The sequence below is a fragment of the Pogoniulus pusillus genome, chromosome 2, assembly GCF_015220805.1.
Source record: "Pogoniulus pusillus isolate bPogPus1 chromosome 2, bPogPus1.pri, whole genome shotgun sequence".
Classification (NCBI taxonomy): Eukaryota; Metazoa; Chordata; class Aves; order Piciformes; family Lybiidae; genus Pogoniulus; species Pogoniulus pusillus.
In genome coordinates, this window is record NC_087265.1 from 39,227,815 (window position 1) to 39,243,845 (window position 16,031).

Sequence of the window (16,031 nt, forward strand, 5' to 3'; positions counted from 1 at the left end):
TTTATTTGAGAGAATAATGTTTTAAGGTTCACCTCTCTGAGTATTATTAATGGTGTACTTCTAGAATAGATTTTTTCCTTAAGCATTCTGATATCAACTGTTAGAATCATAGAATCAACCAGGTTGGAAGAGACCTCCGAGATCATGCAGTCCAACCTAGCACCCAGCCCTATCCAGTCAACTAGACCATGGCACCAAGTGCCTCATCCAGGCTTTTCTTGAACACCCCCAGGGATGGTGACTCCACCACCTCCCTGGGCAGCCCAGTAACTCAGAATTATTTGACTTGCCCTTGTTTTCAGCAATTATTGTTTATCTTAGCAATAAAGAGAAACACAAAGCATTCTCTAATATCCCTGTGTAACTGTAACATAACAAAATCAGTACATTTCTGAATCATGTAAACTGATCATATTGAGAAGGAAAACAGAGTAATATTTACATCAAGTATTGGGAAAAATCTCAGGAGCCAATATCATTTAAATACTTAAACTGCAAACTGTTGTGACTTGCAATTGACTGTTTTTTACCTGTCATTTATGGGCAAAAGCATATCTAGGGCATGATGCAATGGGGACATCAGAGATAAGGGAAGATAGCTGCTGGTTTTTTGTGGTGAGCATTTCTGTTGCTAGGTGGGGGGCTTATTAACATAATTTAATTGCATCAGTCTTCCCATAAAGCTGCATATTAAGCAAGTGAAGGAAAGCCTTGTGCAAGTTGTGTTTTCCTGTTGGCAATGAGTCTGCTATGTGAGGTTTTTTAAAGGTTTTTACAAGGCATAGGAATAGAGCTGAATAGATTTTTATTCAGTATGAAAGCCTAGATACTGCCTGTGGCTCTAACCTGTTTATAAAACTGCTTTTTGAGCCACATGCTGAAATAAATATTTCTAAATATTCTGAAAACATCCACTGACAAAATAATAAACTACTGAAACTGTAGGGTCCCAGGAAAATTTCATAGATGAACACATGCTGAATTACCTCAGAATCTCTCCAGAGAGCTATTTTATATATGTCCTGCCTCATCTTGATCTTCTGGAAGACTGTAGCCAGGTGGGAGTTGGTCTCTTCTCCCAGGCAACCAGCAACAGAACAAGGGGACACAATCTCAAGTTGTGCCAGGAGAGGTATAGGCTGGATGTTGGGGGGAGCTTCTTCCCAGAGAGAGTGATTGGCATTGGAATGGGCTGCCCAGGGAGATGGTGGAGTTGCCGTCTCTGGAGGTGCTCAAGAAAAGACTGGATGAGGCACTTAGTGCCATGGTCTAGTTGACTGGATAGGGCTGGGTGCTAGGTTGGCCTGGATGGTCTTGGAGGTCTCTTCCAACCTGGTTGATTCTATGATTCTGTGAGATGATAGTGGTGTAAGGTCTAAAGCCAAATGGATATGCGTATCATGGTCTAAAATTCGACCAACATGGGCAAAGTGAAAGGAACAATTTGTCATCTGTTCTTGAAGGGGTACTATTGGTTTAAGCAGTGTCTGAAAAACATTGTATTAAAAATGTTGAAGGAGGAGAAAGCTCAGAACTGTCCCATCTTATGAGTTATGTTGCTGATCTTCCCTCGCCACATGAGATGACTCACCATAGGTGTAGAAAGCAAAGGTTCCTTATAGCCAAAAATAGTCAGATAATGCTGAGATGGAAGAGCTGGCACAGGCTGTCCATAAACCCATTGTAATGTGTGTAACTGTGACCAAAACTACAGTGTACTGCATGGGATCATTGGTGAGTGCAAACAACTCAAACATGGTCTCTTGGAAGTTTTCCTAAATGTCATCATCAGAGGATGGCTCAGCTTGGAAGGGACCTCAGAGATCACAGAATGGTTTAGGTTGGAAAGGACCTCAAGGATCATTCAGTTCCAACCCCTTCTCATAGGCAGGGACACCTCCCTGTAGAATAGGTTGCTCAAGGCCTCAATTAAGAAGATCTTCTCCAACCTCCCAGCCATGGGCAGGGACACCTCTCAGCTAGACTCAGCTGCTCAAGGCCTTATCCAGCCTGACCTTCAACACCCCCAGGCAGGAGGCAGCCACAGCCTCCCTGGGCAGCCTATTCCAGAGTCTCACCACCCTCATAGTGAAGAACTTCCTTAGCTCCAGCCTAGCCCAGCACCTCTCTGGCAATTCTAGTATCAGACCAGTGCTAGAACCAGGCTTTAATATTCATTTTTTGGTCTAGTGTTAAATGTTTGAAAGGCTAAATTAAAACTAAGACAACCACATGCAGTCTGAAGTGGATCTAGATGGTTCAGTTTACTGAAATTTGTCAGCTGGATGTTTTTATTCAGTCCTGATTCCATTTCAGTTACTCTTCCACTGCTCTTGTTCTGAATGTGCACTGCTTCCTTGAACTGTAGGATTAAAACATTGTACTAACATCTATAGGTAATAGAAAAAGGAGAGAAACCTGAGTGTGGCTTTGGGTTACTCTATGGTTGCCTTTAATGAAGAGCATGCTTTCCAGTCTGAAAAGTAATTATTTCCTCCAAGTATGCTGAAATTGCTCCCAAAATGTATTTTAGATGAGTATGTTTATTACTGACCCAAATCAGAGGAATTGATGTGCAGATATTGCACATTTTGTGTGTGTTTTGCAGTGATAAGGGAGAGCACTTAGGGAGAAAATCGTGGGAGTAATACTTTCACAAATGGTTTTCATGAGAAATTGTGTGCTCAGATTTGACTGAAATTGATAACAATCTTCCTGAAAAAGACAAGTAGTAAATGTTAACCATGGCCAAAGTTTACTGTGATTGCCTCTGCCAAAGTTGATATATTGCTAGTTTTTGTGTTCTGTAGCTTCTACAGTTTCTGTGCAGCCACAAAAGAGCAGTGTGGAGTTGCTGGTAGAGCCTACTTGAGTCCTCCTGTTGCTGCCCCTTTCTGGTGCCTAGGGAAAGCATCTTACCTCAGGACTCACTGAAGGAGTGACCAATACAAGACCTTCTAATTGCTCCCTTAAAATAACATTTTCACTGCTCAATCTATGCCCTTTTTTTTATTGTTAGCTAGTGATCAAATTTGGGTAGAGATGACAACCTTTCATAACTTTTCAAAAACATCACTGTTCAGTGCATTGGGGTCTGTATGAAGCCACATGTACATGGCTAAAGAGAAATAGGTCCTGTTGCACAGGGATTTGGTTTTCAGATCAATATATACAAGAAGATGATTTTTTTTCTTATGAAATGACACATTATGATAATCTACTCAAATTAAAACCTATTTTCCTCCATTTAGAATCATAGAATCAACCAGGTTGGAAGAGACCTCCAATATCATGCAGTCCAATCTATCACCCATCCCTATTCAGTCATCTAGACCATGGCACTAAATGCCTCATCCAGTCTCTCTAGACAAAGTCAGAAGGGGCCAGTGAGGTTCAGTGCCTTTTGGCAGAGTCTGTCTGCAGCTTGCATCTTCAGTACATAGGTAACTCTTGCTGTAGGAGATAAAAAAGTTATGAAGGCGAACTGTTGTTTAAAAACTGTGAAACTGAAATGAGCAAATGAATTTACAAGAAAAATCAGTCATATTTATGTGAAAGATTCACAAGTAGTTTTAAACAATCTATGTTTGACATGGTAAATTGTCATTAAAATGCTAATTAAATGGTAAGCATCTGTTAAATTTATGAAGATAATGAAGCTTGTCAGTTACATCTTTCTTGTGCCAATATTCCTACTCAGCTCAATTCTGCATACAGATTTGGTGGAGTGGTGATGAGAATCTGTTTGACCTTTTGAAGCAATGCCAGTGTAAAATCATGTTCTGTTCTGTCTGATTTGATGATTTTGTCCTGAAATGCTTCTACTTGTAGTTTCAGTCATCTTTATCTGATCATTCTTCTGGAGGCTTTCAAAGGTGAATCTAAAAATCAAGCTTCAGTCAAACAGGGTCACTGGTATTTGATTGGCAATAGCAGAAGTAATAAACTGGCAAAAGGAACTGAAAAACTCCAAATATATCCTAGTCCACTGCTTATATATTACTCTGGCAGCCAAAACACCATGGACTGCAAAACTGGTGGCAGATTTCAAATGCTTTTGTTTCATAAAATGATCTGTACTCAGGCAAGGAGCCCAAAGAAGGTTGCATTGTTTGCAGGAGGATGCTGGGCTTTTGAATTTTTACAACTTTTATGCAGAATACTTTCTATACCTTGTTCAAGACAGAAACCTAAGTCTGATTGTAAATGTCAGTCACAGTATATTGTGTTACAAATTTTCTGTAAAATTTTGCTAAAATATGCAACTGTAGATTTCTTTGAATTATGTGAAGGGAGGACAAGACCTTTTCACCTTCATGGATCTTTAATTGCTTAAAGACTCCAAAGACAAAACTTGTAAAAGTTAAATTGATGAGTCCACTCTATGGGCTTTAAGTAATTGAATATAACATAGCTAGGAGGAAGTTATTCACAGAGAGAGAGTGATTAGTTATTGGAATGGGCTGCCCAGGGAGGTGGTGGAGTTGCCATCCCTGGAGGTGTCCAAGAAAAGCCTGGCTGAGGCACTTAGTGCCATGGTCTAGTTGACTGGATAGGGCTGGGTGCTAGGTTGGACTGGATGATCTTGGAGATCTCTTCCAACCTGGTTGATTTTATGATTCTTTGCTGTTTAAGTACAACTTTGAAATCCAAATTATGAATGTCTACACTTTTAGAACTAGCCAATAGAAATAATCATTGTTTATGCAGTTTAAAGTATTTTCTTTGGATAAATATTCTGTTTTCCAATTAATGTTTTTGTTGCTGTGGATATGAGGAAGAATCTACAGACAGGCTAGCCTTTAGCATTTTGACATTTGTAACTCCATTTGCATAAGCTTACTTACAGTTAATTAAGCACAACTGTCCATGAATTTCATGGGCTTATGAGAAATAAACCTTGTATTTACAAAAGCATATTTTTCCTTTCAAGTTGTGCAGCTCAGCTGAGATGATGTCCAAACAGTTCTTTCTCTGTATTTGCCAATAACCTATTTTTGTGTAATCATCATGCTTTTCCTATAGAAGAAATGGAGAATAGATTACAGCCTGCTATTCATCTGCTAGACCCTAATATAATGTTTGCTGTGCTGCAGCTATGATCAAGATAAATGTCTCTCCAGAATCTACAAAATACAAACTCAGGGCTAGTTATAAGTGCTTGGTCATCTCAAAAAAAAACTGTGCAGTCTCATCTGGCTTCACAGTTCAGCTTTCCTCTTGGACACTCTAAGATGGGCTCACAGTTTGAGGCAGGATGATTAGGTGAAAAGGGAGAAAATTTCTACTCTGTTTTTAATTTTGACTAACCTTAGCAATGAGAAAGAGAGATCCCTTGATGGAAGACTGGTACTCTGGCAGCCCATATGAATTCCCTGACATCTTGTAAGTACATGCAAATAATTTGGGGTTGCTTAGCCAGGAGAAGAGGAGGTGCAGGGATGACCTCATTGCTGTCTACAACTACCTGAAAGAAGGCTGTAGCCAGGTGGGGGTTGGTCTCTCCCAGGTAACCAGCAGTAGAACAAGGGGACACAGTCTCAAGTTGTGCCAAGGGAGATATAGGCTGGATGTTAGGTGGAAGATCTTCCAGAGAGAGTGATTGGCATTGGAATGGGCTGCCCAGGGAGGTGGTGGAGTCGTGATCTTGAGAGGTGTTCAAGAAAAGCCTGGCTGAGGCACTTGGTGCCATGGTCTAGTTGACTGGATAGGGCTGTGTGCTAGGTTGGACTGGATGATCTTGGAGGTCTCTTCTGACCTGGTTGGTTCCATGATTCTATGAATTTGATTTGGTTACTATTTTTCTTTTTTTTTTTTACCTCCTATTCTTGACTGGTTTGAAAAGCTCAGATGACTTCTGTGTGAAAAAGCTGAGGCATTGTGTCAGCTGTGCTTGAGATTAGAGAAATTCCTAAGAGGACTGTTATGCTCCCCCACCTGATCTGCTGGCCACCAGTGACTGGGAGAAGGAAGTAATTATGGGAAAATTCTGGCAGAGATGGAATCATAGAATCAACCAGGTTGGAAGAGACCTCCAAGATCATCCAGTCCAACCTAGCACCCAGCCCTAGCCAGTCATCTACACCATGGCACTAAGTGCCTCATCCAGTCTTTTCCTGAACACCTCGAGGGATGGTGACTCCACCACCTCCCTGGGCAGCCCATTCCAATGGGAAATCACTCCCTCTGTGAAGAACTTCCTCCTAACATCCAGCCTATGCTTCCCCTGGCACAACTTGAGACTGTGTCCCCTTGTTCTATTGCTAGGAGAGGTGAAGTGACTCAATCTCCTTTAGAGTTGTGGGACATTTGTGTTCCAGCACTTGCTCCAGCCAGTGTTGAATTATTTATTAAACCCAGGAAGGAGAAACAGAGAATTTTAAATTATTTTGTTACTAATATTTTTTTTACATTTCTTACTTCAATGAGGGAAATTTTATTTGAAACCAATTTTATCTGATTTCATGACAAACAATATTCTCACAGGCATAGCTGGAAGCTGTCTCCTAGGCATACTATTGTGTGAACAGGGTAGATAGCTAGTTAAAAGTGAATATTTGGACATTCGTGTCCTCCCATTCCTTTGGGGTCTTGCTGGAGAGTGATTCTCAAGTGTAGATGTCTGGAAAGCTTTTCCCTGGAGATAAAGTTTTGAGCTCCATTTAAGAAAATGCTAGTTTGCATTGAATATAAAGAGTTGTGTTTGTTTAAGTGCTAGCTGATGATTTAATTGTTGGCCCTTTTCTAATATATGCCTTGTACTGTAAACCAGGAGGTATTTTTTTTAGTGCTAGGTAAAAGGGTGTTTTTGAGGCAGCTGGTAGGTACTGTCAGGTTAGAAGAGGGAACAATAACATGCAGCTCACTATTTGGAAAGAAACCTCAGGATTTTAGCCTGTATGTGTTGTCTGTGCTAGCTGATCTAATAGGCAACCATGAATTGCAAAACATCTGACATTCATGGGTGCCCCTCTTGGCCTTTTTGGAACAGAAGAATTTTTTCAGCTTTAGAAAGGATTTATTCTACCCTGCCAATGTGATTTACATACCATATGTCTCCTCTTCAGCCTCTAAGTATTCATGACCATGGGGAAGTGCTCTCCTTCATCCGCAGCATGTGGAAATTTGGGTTCTTTTAATGGTATCAGTTCCTACAGAGCCACCTTGTTACCTGCCTGTATTATTTTTTCTTGGCAGTCATGTCAGCTATACTGTATGTGATGTGGAAAGGAGAATACTATGAACTTCTGGTTTTGTTTGCTCTTGGCAGGCACTACTACACTTCCCACCCTTGTGCGCACACCAACCTTGATGATGCAGCCTTCCCTGGATATCAAACCCTTCATGTCCTTCCCTGTGGACAGCAGCTCTGCTGTTGGATTCTTCCCAAATTTTAACACAGTAAGTAAAGATGTTTCCATATTTAGCTGCAGTGTATGGTTTCCAATCCAGTGTGTGCTTTACATATCCAGCACTCAGGCTCCCTTGAAACACTGCATCACTAACACAGTTTTAGAGAGCCTTTTTCGTCTGTGCTGTGATGGTTGCCGTTCCCTTGTCTGGAAGGCTTGGAGTGGTACCCAGTCTTCTCAGTGGGAATGGGGTTGATAGCTTTTTAACTTGGTCTGTCAGGGTGGTGTTCACACACTGCAGAAAAAAAAACAAATGTGATAGAGAGTTGGTGAGTGATGGGATGCTTTTGGAATATTTGCCTGGTCGTGTGCATTTCCATGTGCTAAGAGAGAGGAAACAGCAAAAGCTGCTGGATGACAGGTCAGACCTAGACCCTCCACTGAGTCAGGCTAATTTTAACTTGCATTAAAGCATCTTGGATTGTTTTTGCAAAAAAAAAAAAATATTGTCACAATAATGCTCAATGCTTCTGTAGTTCATAGGATCATAGGAAGTTAGGGGTTGGAAGGGACCCAAAGAGATCATCGAGTCCAACCCCCCTGCCGGAGCAGGACAATACTATCTAACACAGATCACAGAGGAACACATCCAGACAGGCCTTGAAAGTCTCCAGAGAAGGAGACTCCACAACCTCCCTGGGAAGCCTGTTCCAGTGCTCTGTGACCATTACAGTAAAGAAGTTCCCCCTTGTTTATCAGGCCAATAAGAGCAAATATACATGCTTCTGTAGTTCTCGCTTCTTTAACAGCTTGTAAAGTGATTCTGAATGTCATCCAAATGCCTTTTTGGTGTTGCATGCTATCATTTCTTTAATTATCTTAAATGCATTTGATACACCAAAACCAATATTTTGCCACTCACATTTCCCTGTGTGGACGTTACTCAGCATGGAATGAGTAGGGAAGTAGTAAGCTATGAGTAGGGAAGTAGTAAGCTAACAGCAACAGGGAGGAAACTGCTCTGGATCACTTCTGCCAAGTGAGGATGATCTGCTTCTTATGTGACCCTTGCCTGAACTCCAGCGTCACTGGAGTTGCGGAGGAGGTAGAAAAGGAAGCAGTGTCACTACCACCAGATAGTGATCAGCTGAAGCAATGCCAAGTGTTTCTTTTCACAAATTCACTTCTGTTTGAAGTTAAAACAGCCTGAGAGCTGGTTTTTTACTTCATGACTTTCAAATATATCTTGCTGACAGTCCTTGTGCTACAGCATAAGCAGCAAATCATGCAGGCAATTCACTGCAAACTGTGTGTGTGATTATCATGAAACTGGTACAGGGGTGGTTATGATTGGTGTGTAGATTGGGGTGGGTGTATAGATTGGGAGTGTACATTAAAGTGCATGTGTGCAAAAAACGATTTTTAAAAATCCAGGCATGTGTAAAGTGCAAGACCAAAACTCAGTATGATTTTAAGGAAAAAACTAAGTGTCATTCTCATCTTCTAAACATGAAATAATTTTCCACCCTCTTTCTGATACATTTGAGAACTCTATTTGTTACTGATTTTTCTGCTTTTCAGTTGCACTGATTTTTTAGGTGAGCTTTTTCAAAGAACTGTGCACAATACTCAGTCTTTTCCTTAGGGATGCAGTAGTTGTAGAGTCAGCCAACATTATTTGTTTACTGACAGTATTATTGAATTTCTGAGTTGTGGTAGCTTCTAGAAACAGATTAATGTGGGTATTTACACTGAGTTGACCTATGTATGCTAGCTTACATTTATCTGGTTTACATTCCTAATGTTATTTAATTCCCAGCTCATTTATCCTTCACACTTGTCATTTCTCTCCAAATTTCTGCAGGTTTTATTCCAAAAAGAGTACTGGGGTAATCAGCACCAGTTATAGGGTCAGTCTGCTTCCTCACTTGGAACTTCTGATAGTTATATAAAATTATGCAGCCATGCACCACAGACACCACATTCAGGCTCTGTTGTTTGGAAAACAGTGTTCATTACTACTCTATTTCTAATTTACAGATTTTGCCATTTATCTTCTAGGTATTGATTTTTCCCTAATGGTCTTTTATAGTGGACTTTAAAGCTCATTGGAAAACTAAATCATTCATGATAATCTCCTGTCAGGCAAAGTGAACACCAGCTGTCATGCACTTCACAGGATCACAGAAACATTCAGGTTGGAAAAGACCCTCAGATCACCAAGTCCAACCAATAACCTTATTCTACAAGGCTCACCCTAAACCATATCCCCAAACACAACATCCAAATGACTTCTAAACACATCCAGGTGTGGTCACTCAACCACCTTCCTGGGCAGCTGCTTCTAATATTCAATCTAAATCTCCCTTGATGCAACTTGAGGACATTTCCTCTTGTCCTATCACTTGTTCCTAGGGAGAAAAGACCAACTCCTGTACTGCCACTTCCTTTATTTCTAACTTAGCATAACCTTTGCAAATGTAGAGTTCTATGTCTGTGTGTATATAATGTGTTGGGTGTTGGTTTTTTTTTTTTTTTTTCTTGTTTTCACTGTAAAGTGGTGGGGGAAGTATGTAAAAGTTTACAAAAAGCCTTTTTTCCAGAAGAGAAGTTTGAGTCAATAGAAGCTAGATCCAGTTGACCCGTACGTGTCACCCAAAGTGTCGTTATTTTACATCTTGATCAGGAATAAAATATTGGAAGAACTTTTTATCCTTTCCTCTCCCCCCAAAAAACCATAATTTGCCTTATGGATCCTTCAGGAAATCTTTGCACTTCACTCACAAGAGGAATTGTCAAGGACTGCGGACAGTGAAACCTCAAATGTGCAGTGCTCAATCTCTTTCTTTAGGACTAAGGGGACCCTGCAGCGTGTGCCAGGGCTGCTCTTCATGCTTGCATGTGTTCACTGAAGGTAGTGAAAAGAAATGTGGTCTCAAGAGAAAACCACTTTGGATGCACCTGTTCAATTTCAATGACAGTCAGATGTAGAAACACTTTTTTCAACCTTGCCAGGAGGTGGTTTCTAAATTAAATTCAGTGGCCTGAAAAAAAATAAAAGCTTTTTGGCATAGGAGCTTGACACAGTAACTACCAGAGCCTGAAAAACAAGGTGAAAAAATATTCACTACAAACATGTTTAAAGGAACACCCTCTACAGTGTTTCCAAAAATAACTTCCCTTATTTATGGTAATATATTTAAAATCTAGGGTAGATCTTTTCTTATATAGTTAACTCTGACATTTTCAATTCTGAAAACATCTGTGATGCTCTAGATGAAACATCAGTGTTCCCATTTCGTTTGTGAGAGTGTTCTAATCACTTGCTTCTCTCCACGTGGGGTACATTCAAATGAAGCACTGAGCAGACCCTTATTTTTTCCAAAAGAAATGCCTACCTCAAGTATATCTTATTTTCTTGACAGAATTGTGTGAGTTAGTTTAAAATGCCTGCCTTCTGTTTCTCCTAAAACCAGTTAATAGTTCTAAAAATGCTCTGCAAGTATGAACAGTACTCGATTTGTGCCCCAGTTAAATTTGTCTTTCTTCCTTAGAACTTGCTTATTATATAGGAAAAATTAATTGAGGAGTGATTGAACTAACAGCTTTGATACTTGCCTTTGTTTCTCAGTAAGGATACCTTTTTTTTTCAACAGATCAGCCAGAAAGGGATCTCCTAAGTGCAGAATGAAGGATTCCAAGCAAAGAGGTATTGCAGAATAGGTCCTCTGTTCATTCTTGGTCTTTCCACAGCATCAGCAAGTAGTTTTGCCAGAACAGGAGAGGCATGATCATGACCATGCTGCACGGAAGGACAAATCCTATCTCAGATTTACTGCAGCAGCATATCATATTTGTTCTGCCATCAAATCATATTTGTCCTGCCATCAACTTATAAAAGCTCTTGCTTAGTTGCTGGTACCCTCTGTCTGAAATGCATAGTTTGAATTAAATTCTTGGCTGGTATTACTTGGCTGGAAAGTTCCTGTTCATAGCAGAATGGGAGGCAGCATTATAGGAACTTCCCAAGGTGATACCTTCAGTTTGAAATAGAAATTGAAAGAAAAGGCATTGTTTAAGCTGAGATATTTTTTAGCATACTAAAATGACTCTAATGATTCCTTAACATGTAACATCTTGCATTTAAAGATCTGTAACACTTTAAAGTCAAGTGCATAAAGTCAGAGGAAATCAAAGCTGATTACTGTGGTCCTCGTGCTTTTAATGTAAACATCTTGCTACAAAGAATGTATACTCCCTAGGGAAAAAAAAAAATCTCAAAACTCCACTGCTTTCTGCCTTGTCCCAAAGGGAGAGCAGTGCTACCTGATTCTAATTTAGTTGAAGTGGCACAGCCAGGCACCCATCAGTCTCCGTGGAAGCAGTATCAGCAACTTCTCAGGTTCTGTCATCATACAAAATAATCAGCAATTCTGAGTTTGTTATGGCCTCAGGGGTAATCAAAGATTAGAGCAGCTCTTGTAGCTTTAACATTACTGAAATATTTTCCACCTAACTAGCCTGTGATTGGTTTCTAAATGCTGGTTCATACTTTCCTAATTTGGAGGACACAGGGGTTAATGTGACCTAGTTATTGCTTCTGTATCTATTTCTTTTCAAGTAGGTTTATGCTGATTCTTTGTATTAGTTACCTCAGTTCCCTTTTGAAGTGAACCAGAAGTATTTTACATCTGCCAGGGAAGGTGAGCCAGCTGGAGCAGCATACAGGAAGGGAAATAGGAGCTGACTAGTAACTTGGAAATCTGGCTCTTCTCCATCATTAGCCTTGCTTGGACTAACTACCCCTGGCCTTCCCCCAAGACAACTACTGAGAGAGACTAATTTGCTCTTTCCTCTTCTGCATTTTCAATTATGACCCTCATTTTTATTTGCTACCTAGTTAGTTCTCATTTGAAGTGCCCAGTAATCAGCCAAGGCAGAAGAGCAGGTCTGTAGATAACAGCACTAGGCACTCATGTTGCCAGCTTCACTCGCTGCTTTGCGCCAACTGCCTCTCCTGTGCTTGGCACCACAGGTCAGGAGCTTTCTCTTTCCTTAGCAGGGTCTGAATTCATCCACTTAACACCCTGCTGCTGTGCCAAAGTATGCTCTGGAGCCCAGGATTGTACACAGGCAGATTGAACTGCAGATGCAGCCAACTGGATGATGCCAATTTCTTATCTATGGTCCTCTGTATCTAAGCAGCTTGTCCATGTCCTATGATTTCCCCTTTCATGAAGTGCTTGGAGGGAAGTGACCTGCTCAGCTGCTTTCCCTTTGAAACACTCTGCTGCAGTGAGCAGGTGAAGTTTTGTGAGAGCTGTACTTTACAGTAGCTAACAGCATAGAAAGGAAATCTAAGCAATTGATGTGAGAAGAGATGTTTTGTGGGGTAGCTGGTATTTAGTTTGGTTTTGGGTTTGTTTTTTTTCCTTTCTTGAGTGTGTGGAGTGCGTTTGGTTTTTGTTGGGTTATGGGGGTTTTTGTTTGTTTAAGGATGAAATGGCAACATTTTTCTTATAGATATCTTATACTCTTATTTATAGTGATGAAGATAGAAAAGGTGCTTCATGTTTGTCTTCTATTCCTGTGTTGAACACTTCAAAACATTCCTATTTCACTTTTTGTTATGGATAATATAGCTTGTGTTTTCCAAGTCATAGCAGAATCATCCAAAGTACATGAGGAACCAGCCTATTACCTTTCATAAAGGAAATAAAAGAGAAAAATAATTGTGGGGTTTTTTTTTCCCCACTCCCAGATAGTTAGAGAGGAGGAAGACAGAGATTCAGGAATTAGCAAAGCACAGATAAGGCAAACACAGACCTCTGCTCTGTAGCTAGTCTTGGATTTCTCCTCTCTTTCCTCTCACAGTACTTGCCTACAGAGCCCTTTTACATTCCATGTCTTCCTCTTTTCAGTTTCCTCTAGTCCCTTTTTATCCTGTCCTTAACATTTATATTTTTAATACTAATCCAGGAATTCCTCCTTATCTTTCTGTGGTTTTGATGCAGCACCAGCAGTGACATCTTTCAACTGTGGTAGCAGGTTTTGGATAAAATCTTCTTAGACTTTGGAGGCCCTGAAAAATGCTTACAGTGGTCTATTTTTCCCACAAAACACTTCACCTGAAGCTTTCAAAAAAGATTGAGCTTGAAGAAAACACCTGGTAAAATACATGGACTTAGATATTGGGGGAAAGGAAAAAAGTGCTGCCAAAAGCAGGCAATCATAGAATCATCAACCAGGTTGGAAGAGGCCTCCAAGATCATCCTGTCCAATCTATCCCCCAGCCCTTTCCAGTCAACTAGACCATGGCACCAAGTGCCTCATCCAGCCTTTTCTTGAACACCTCCAGGGAGTTGTCAGACAGTCTTTGACAGCTTTTACAATTTGTGGTATTTTAATGTAAAGATGAAGTTCCTTAGTTCCTGTCAGGAATCTCTTCAAAGGCCATCTGCTTGTTAAATCAGTGAGCCTAAACAAGTACACTTCTGCCTGGCTTCTAGTCTTTAATTTGTATTATTCTCAGGAAGGAGGAGAAAAAAAGGGCAAGTTTAAAATAATACAGATTGGCTTTCAGGGAGAATCTTTTCAAATATTAATTATTGCACAAAGTTACCTGTTGCTTTGCATTTTTTTTTTCTCTAAGAAGAACTGGATGGATGATCTTCCTCCTCTCACTTCAGACCAGCATCTTGAAGGAGAAAATACACTGATACGAGGGGGTCCGATCAATGTCTATAAAGATCTGAGGGCTGAGAGTCAAGTGGATGGGGCCAATCTCTTTTTGGTGCTGTGCAGTGAGAAGACAAGGAACAATGAGTACAAACAAGCACAGAAGGTTTCGCTTTGCTACGAGGAGGAACTTCTTTACAGTGAGGGCAATAGAGCACTGAAACAGGCTGCACAGAGAGGTTGTGGAGTCTCTTTATCTGGAGGCTTTCACAACCCACCTGGATGCATTCCTGTGCAGACTGCCCTAGGTGACTCTGCTTTTGGCAGGAGGAATGGACTCGATCTCTGGAGATCCTTTCCAACCTCAAACATTGTGTGGTTCTGTGACATGCACTGGTGAGGAACAAAAGCCATCAGGTATGGAAGCCTTTGCTTCCTGCTGTGCAGGAGCTCAGCATCTACACACTTGAAAACTGGATCTTAAATCGCTGCAATATGTCTGTTATTGTGCATATAACTAATTAGGTCAGCCTAATTTTTTTTTTCAAGAAATACAGTTTCCATATACAAACCCTACCATTTGCTGAGTTGCCCAGAAAATATGGTCCTTGTCTCTGTTTTTACAGAAAGCTTAATTTTTCCAACACTTCACCAGTATTTATTTCTTTTACTGATCAGCAGAGGGGAAAACTAAGGAGGTTTTATCTTCATTGAATGGCCTTCTTCTCAGTTTAGTACTATGTTCATGATGCAAGGAAGCCTGTTAAAGGGAGAGAGACATAAATATTTTAGGCATTAGACCAATGAAGGATGTTTTGCAAATAGACTGTAAAGAGAATGTCTTCTCTCAAAGCTTGCAGGTGTAAAATTGTAGCTTAAGGCAAAGAGGCACATCGTGCACTACTGTGCTTCCAAAGGTTTTTCTAGTTTCTAGCTGTAAGTCTTCTAAGCAAAATTTAAACTGCTTTTCTGACTACAAACTCCTAGACTTGAGGGTTTTGGCAGGGTTCTGCTGAAATGTAATTTTTCATGTTATTTTACCTGTTCATAGTATTTTACTGTCAGGTGGAAAATAACTTTGCTCTCAAAGTATGTTATTGGTTTGATTTTCAGCAAGTCTTAAACTATAGTATGCTTTTTATTTTTTGCTGTATCTGGAGGCAAGATTATGGTTTTGGTAGTGCTTTTGGTTTAGCTGAACACAGCCAAGTGTTCTGTTGTAGCCAGGTGGGGGTTGGTCTCTTCTCCCAGGCAACCAGCGAAAGAACAAGGGGACACAGTCTCAAGTTGTGCCGGAGGAAGTATAGGCTAGATGTTAGGAGGAAGTTCTTGCCAGAGAGAGTGATTGGCATTGGAATGGGCTGCCCAGGGAGGTGGTGGAGTCACCATCCCTGGAGGTGTTCAAGAAAAGCCTGGCTGAGGCACTTAGTGCCATGGTCTAGATGACTGGCTAGGGCTGGGTGCTAGGTTGGACTGGCTGATCTTGGAGGTCTCTTCCAATCTGGTTGATTCTATGATTCTGTGGTAAAACCAACAGTCTTAAATAGCAGTTAAGTAGCATCTTCCTTCGGGTAACGTTTAGGAGTTGTGAATGTGTTATTTAGGCCTCTCAGCTTTTTTGTGAGATGGCAAATATTTTAATCCCCATTTTACAAGTGAATAATATAAATCTTGGGTGAAGTGGCTCATATATAGTTGTGAGACAGGAAAGCCGAAAAAAGAGAAGGTAAATTGTTTGTATTCGTTGATTATTAGTTTAACTATGGGATTTGTGCTTGAGCGTGTCCAGAGAAGGGCGACGAGGCTGGTGAGAGGCCTTGAGCACAGCCCTACGAGGAGAGGCTGAGGGAGCTGGGGTTGTTTAGCCTGGAGAAGAGGAGGCTCAGGGGTGACCTTATTGCTGTCTACAACTACCTGAGGGGTGGTTGTGGCCAGGAGGAGGTTGCTCTCTTCTCTCAGGTGGCCAGCACCAGAACGAGAGGACACAGCCTCAGGCTGTGC

At 40.8% G+C, this 16,031-nt stretch overlaps 1 protein-coding gene across 10 annotated transcripts in view; it reads left to right on the forward strand.

Annotated features, from left to right (window-relative positions):
* Window positions 1-16,031, forward strand: part of ZNF385B (zinc finger protein 385B) — a 188,555-nt gene that overhangs the window by 118,058 nt on the left and 54,466 nt on the right. For 9 of the 10 annotated variants that reach the window (XM_064161913.1, XM_064161886.1, XM_064161896.1 and 6 more), the window contains one exon: window positions 7,271-7,401. In XM_064161913.1, coding sequence (XP_064017983.1) covers window positions 7,271-7,401 — 131 coding nt within the window. Of the gene's footprint in view, window positions 1-7,270; window positions 7,402-11,008; window positions 11,062-16,031 lie in introns of those variants that run through there. The other variant, XM_064161959.1, reaches the window with a different exon arrangement.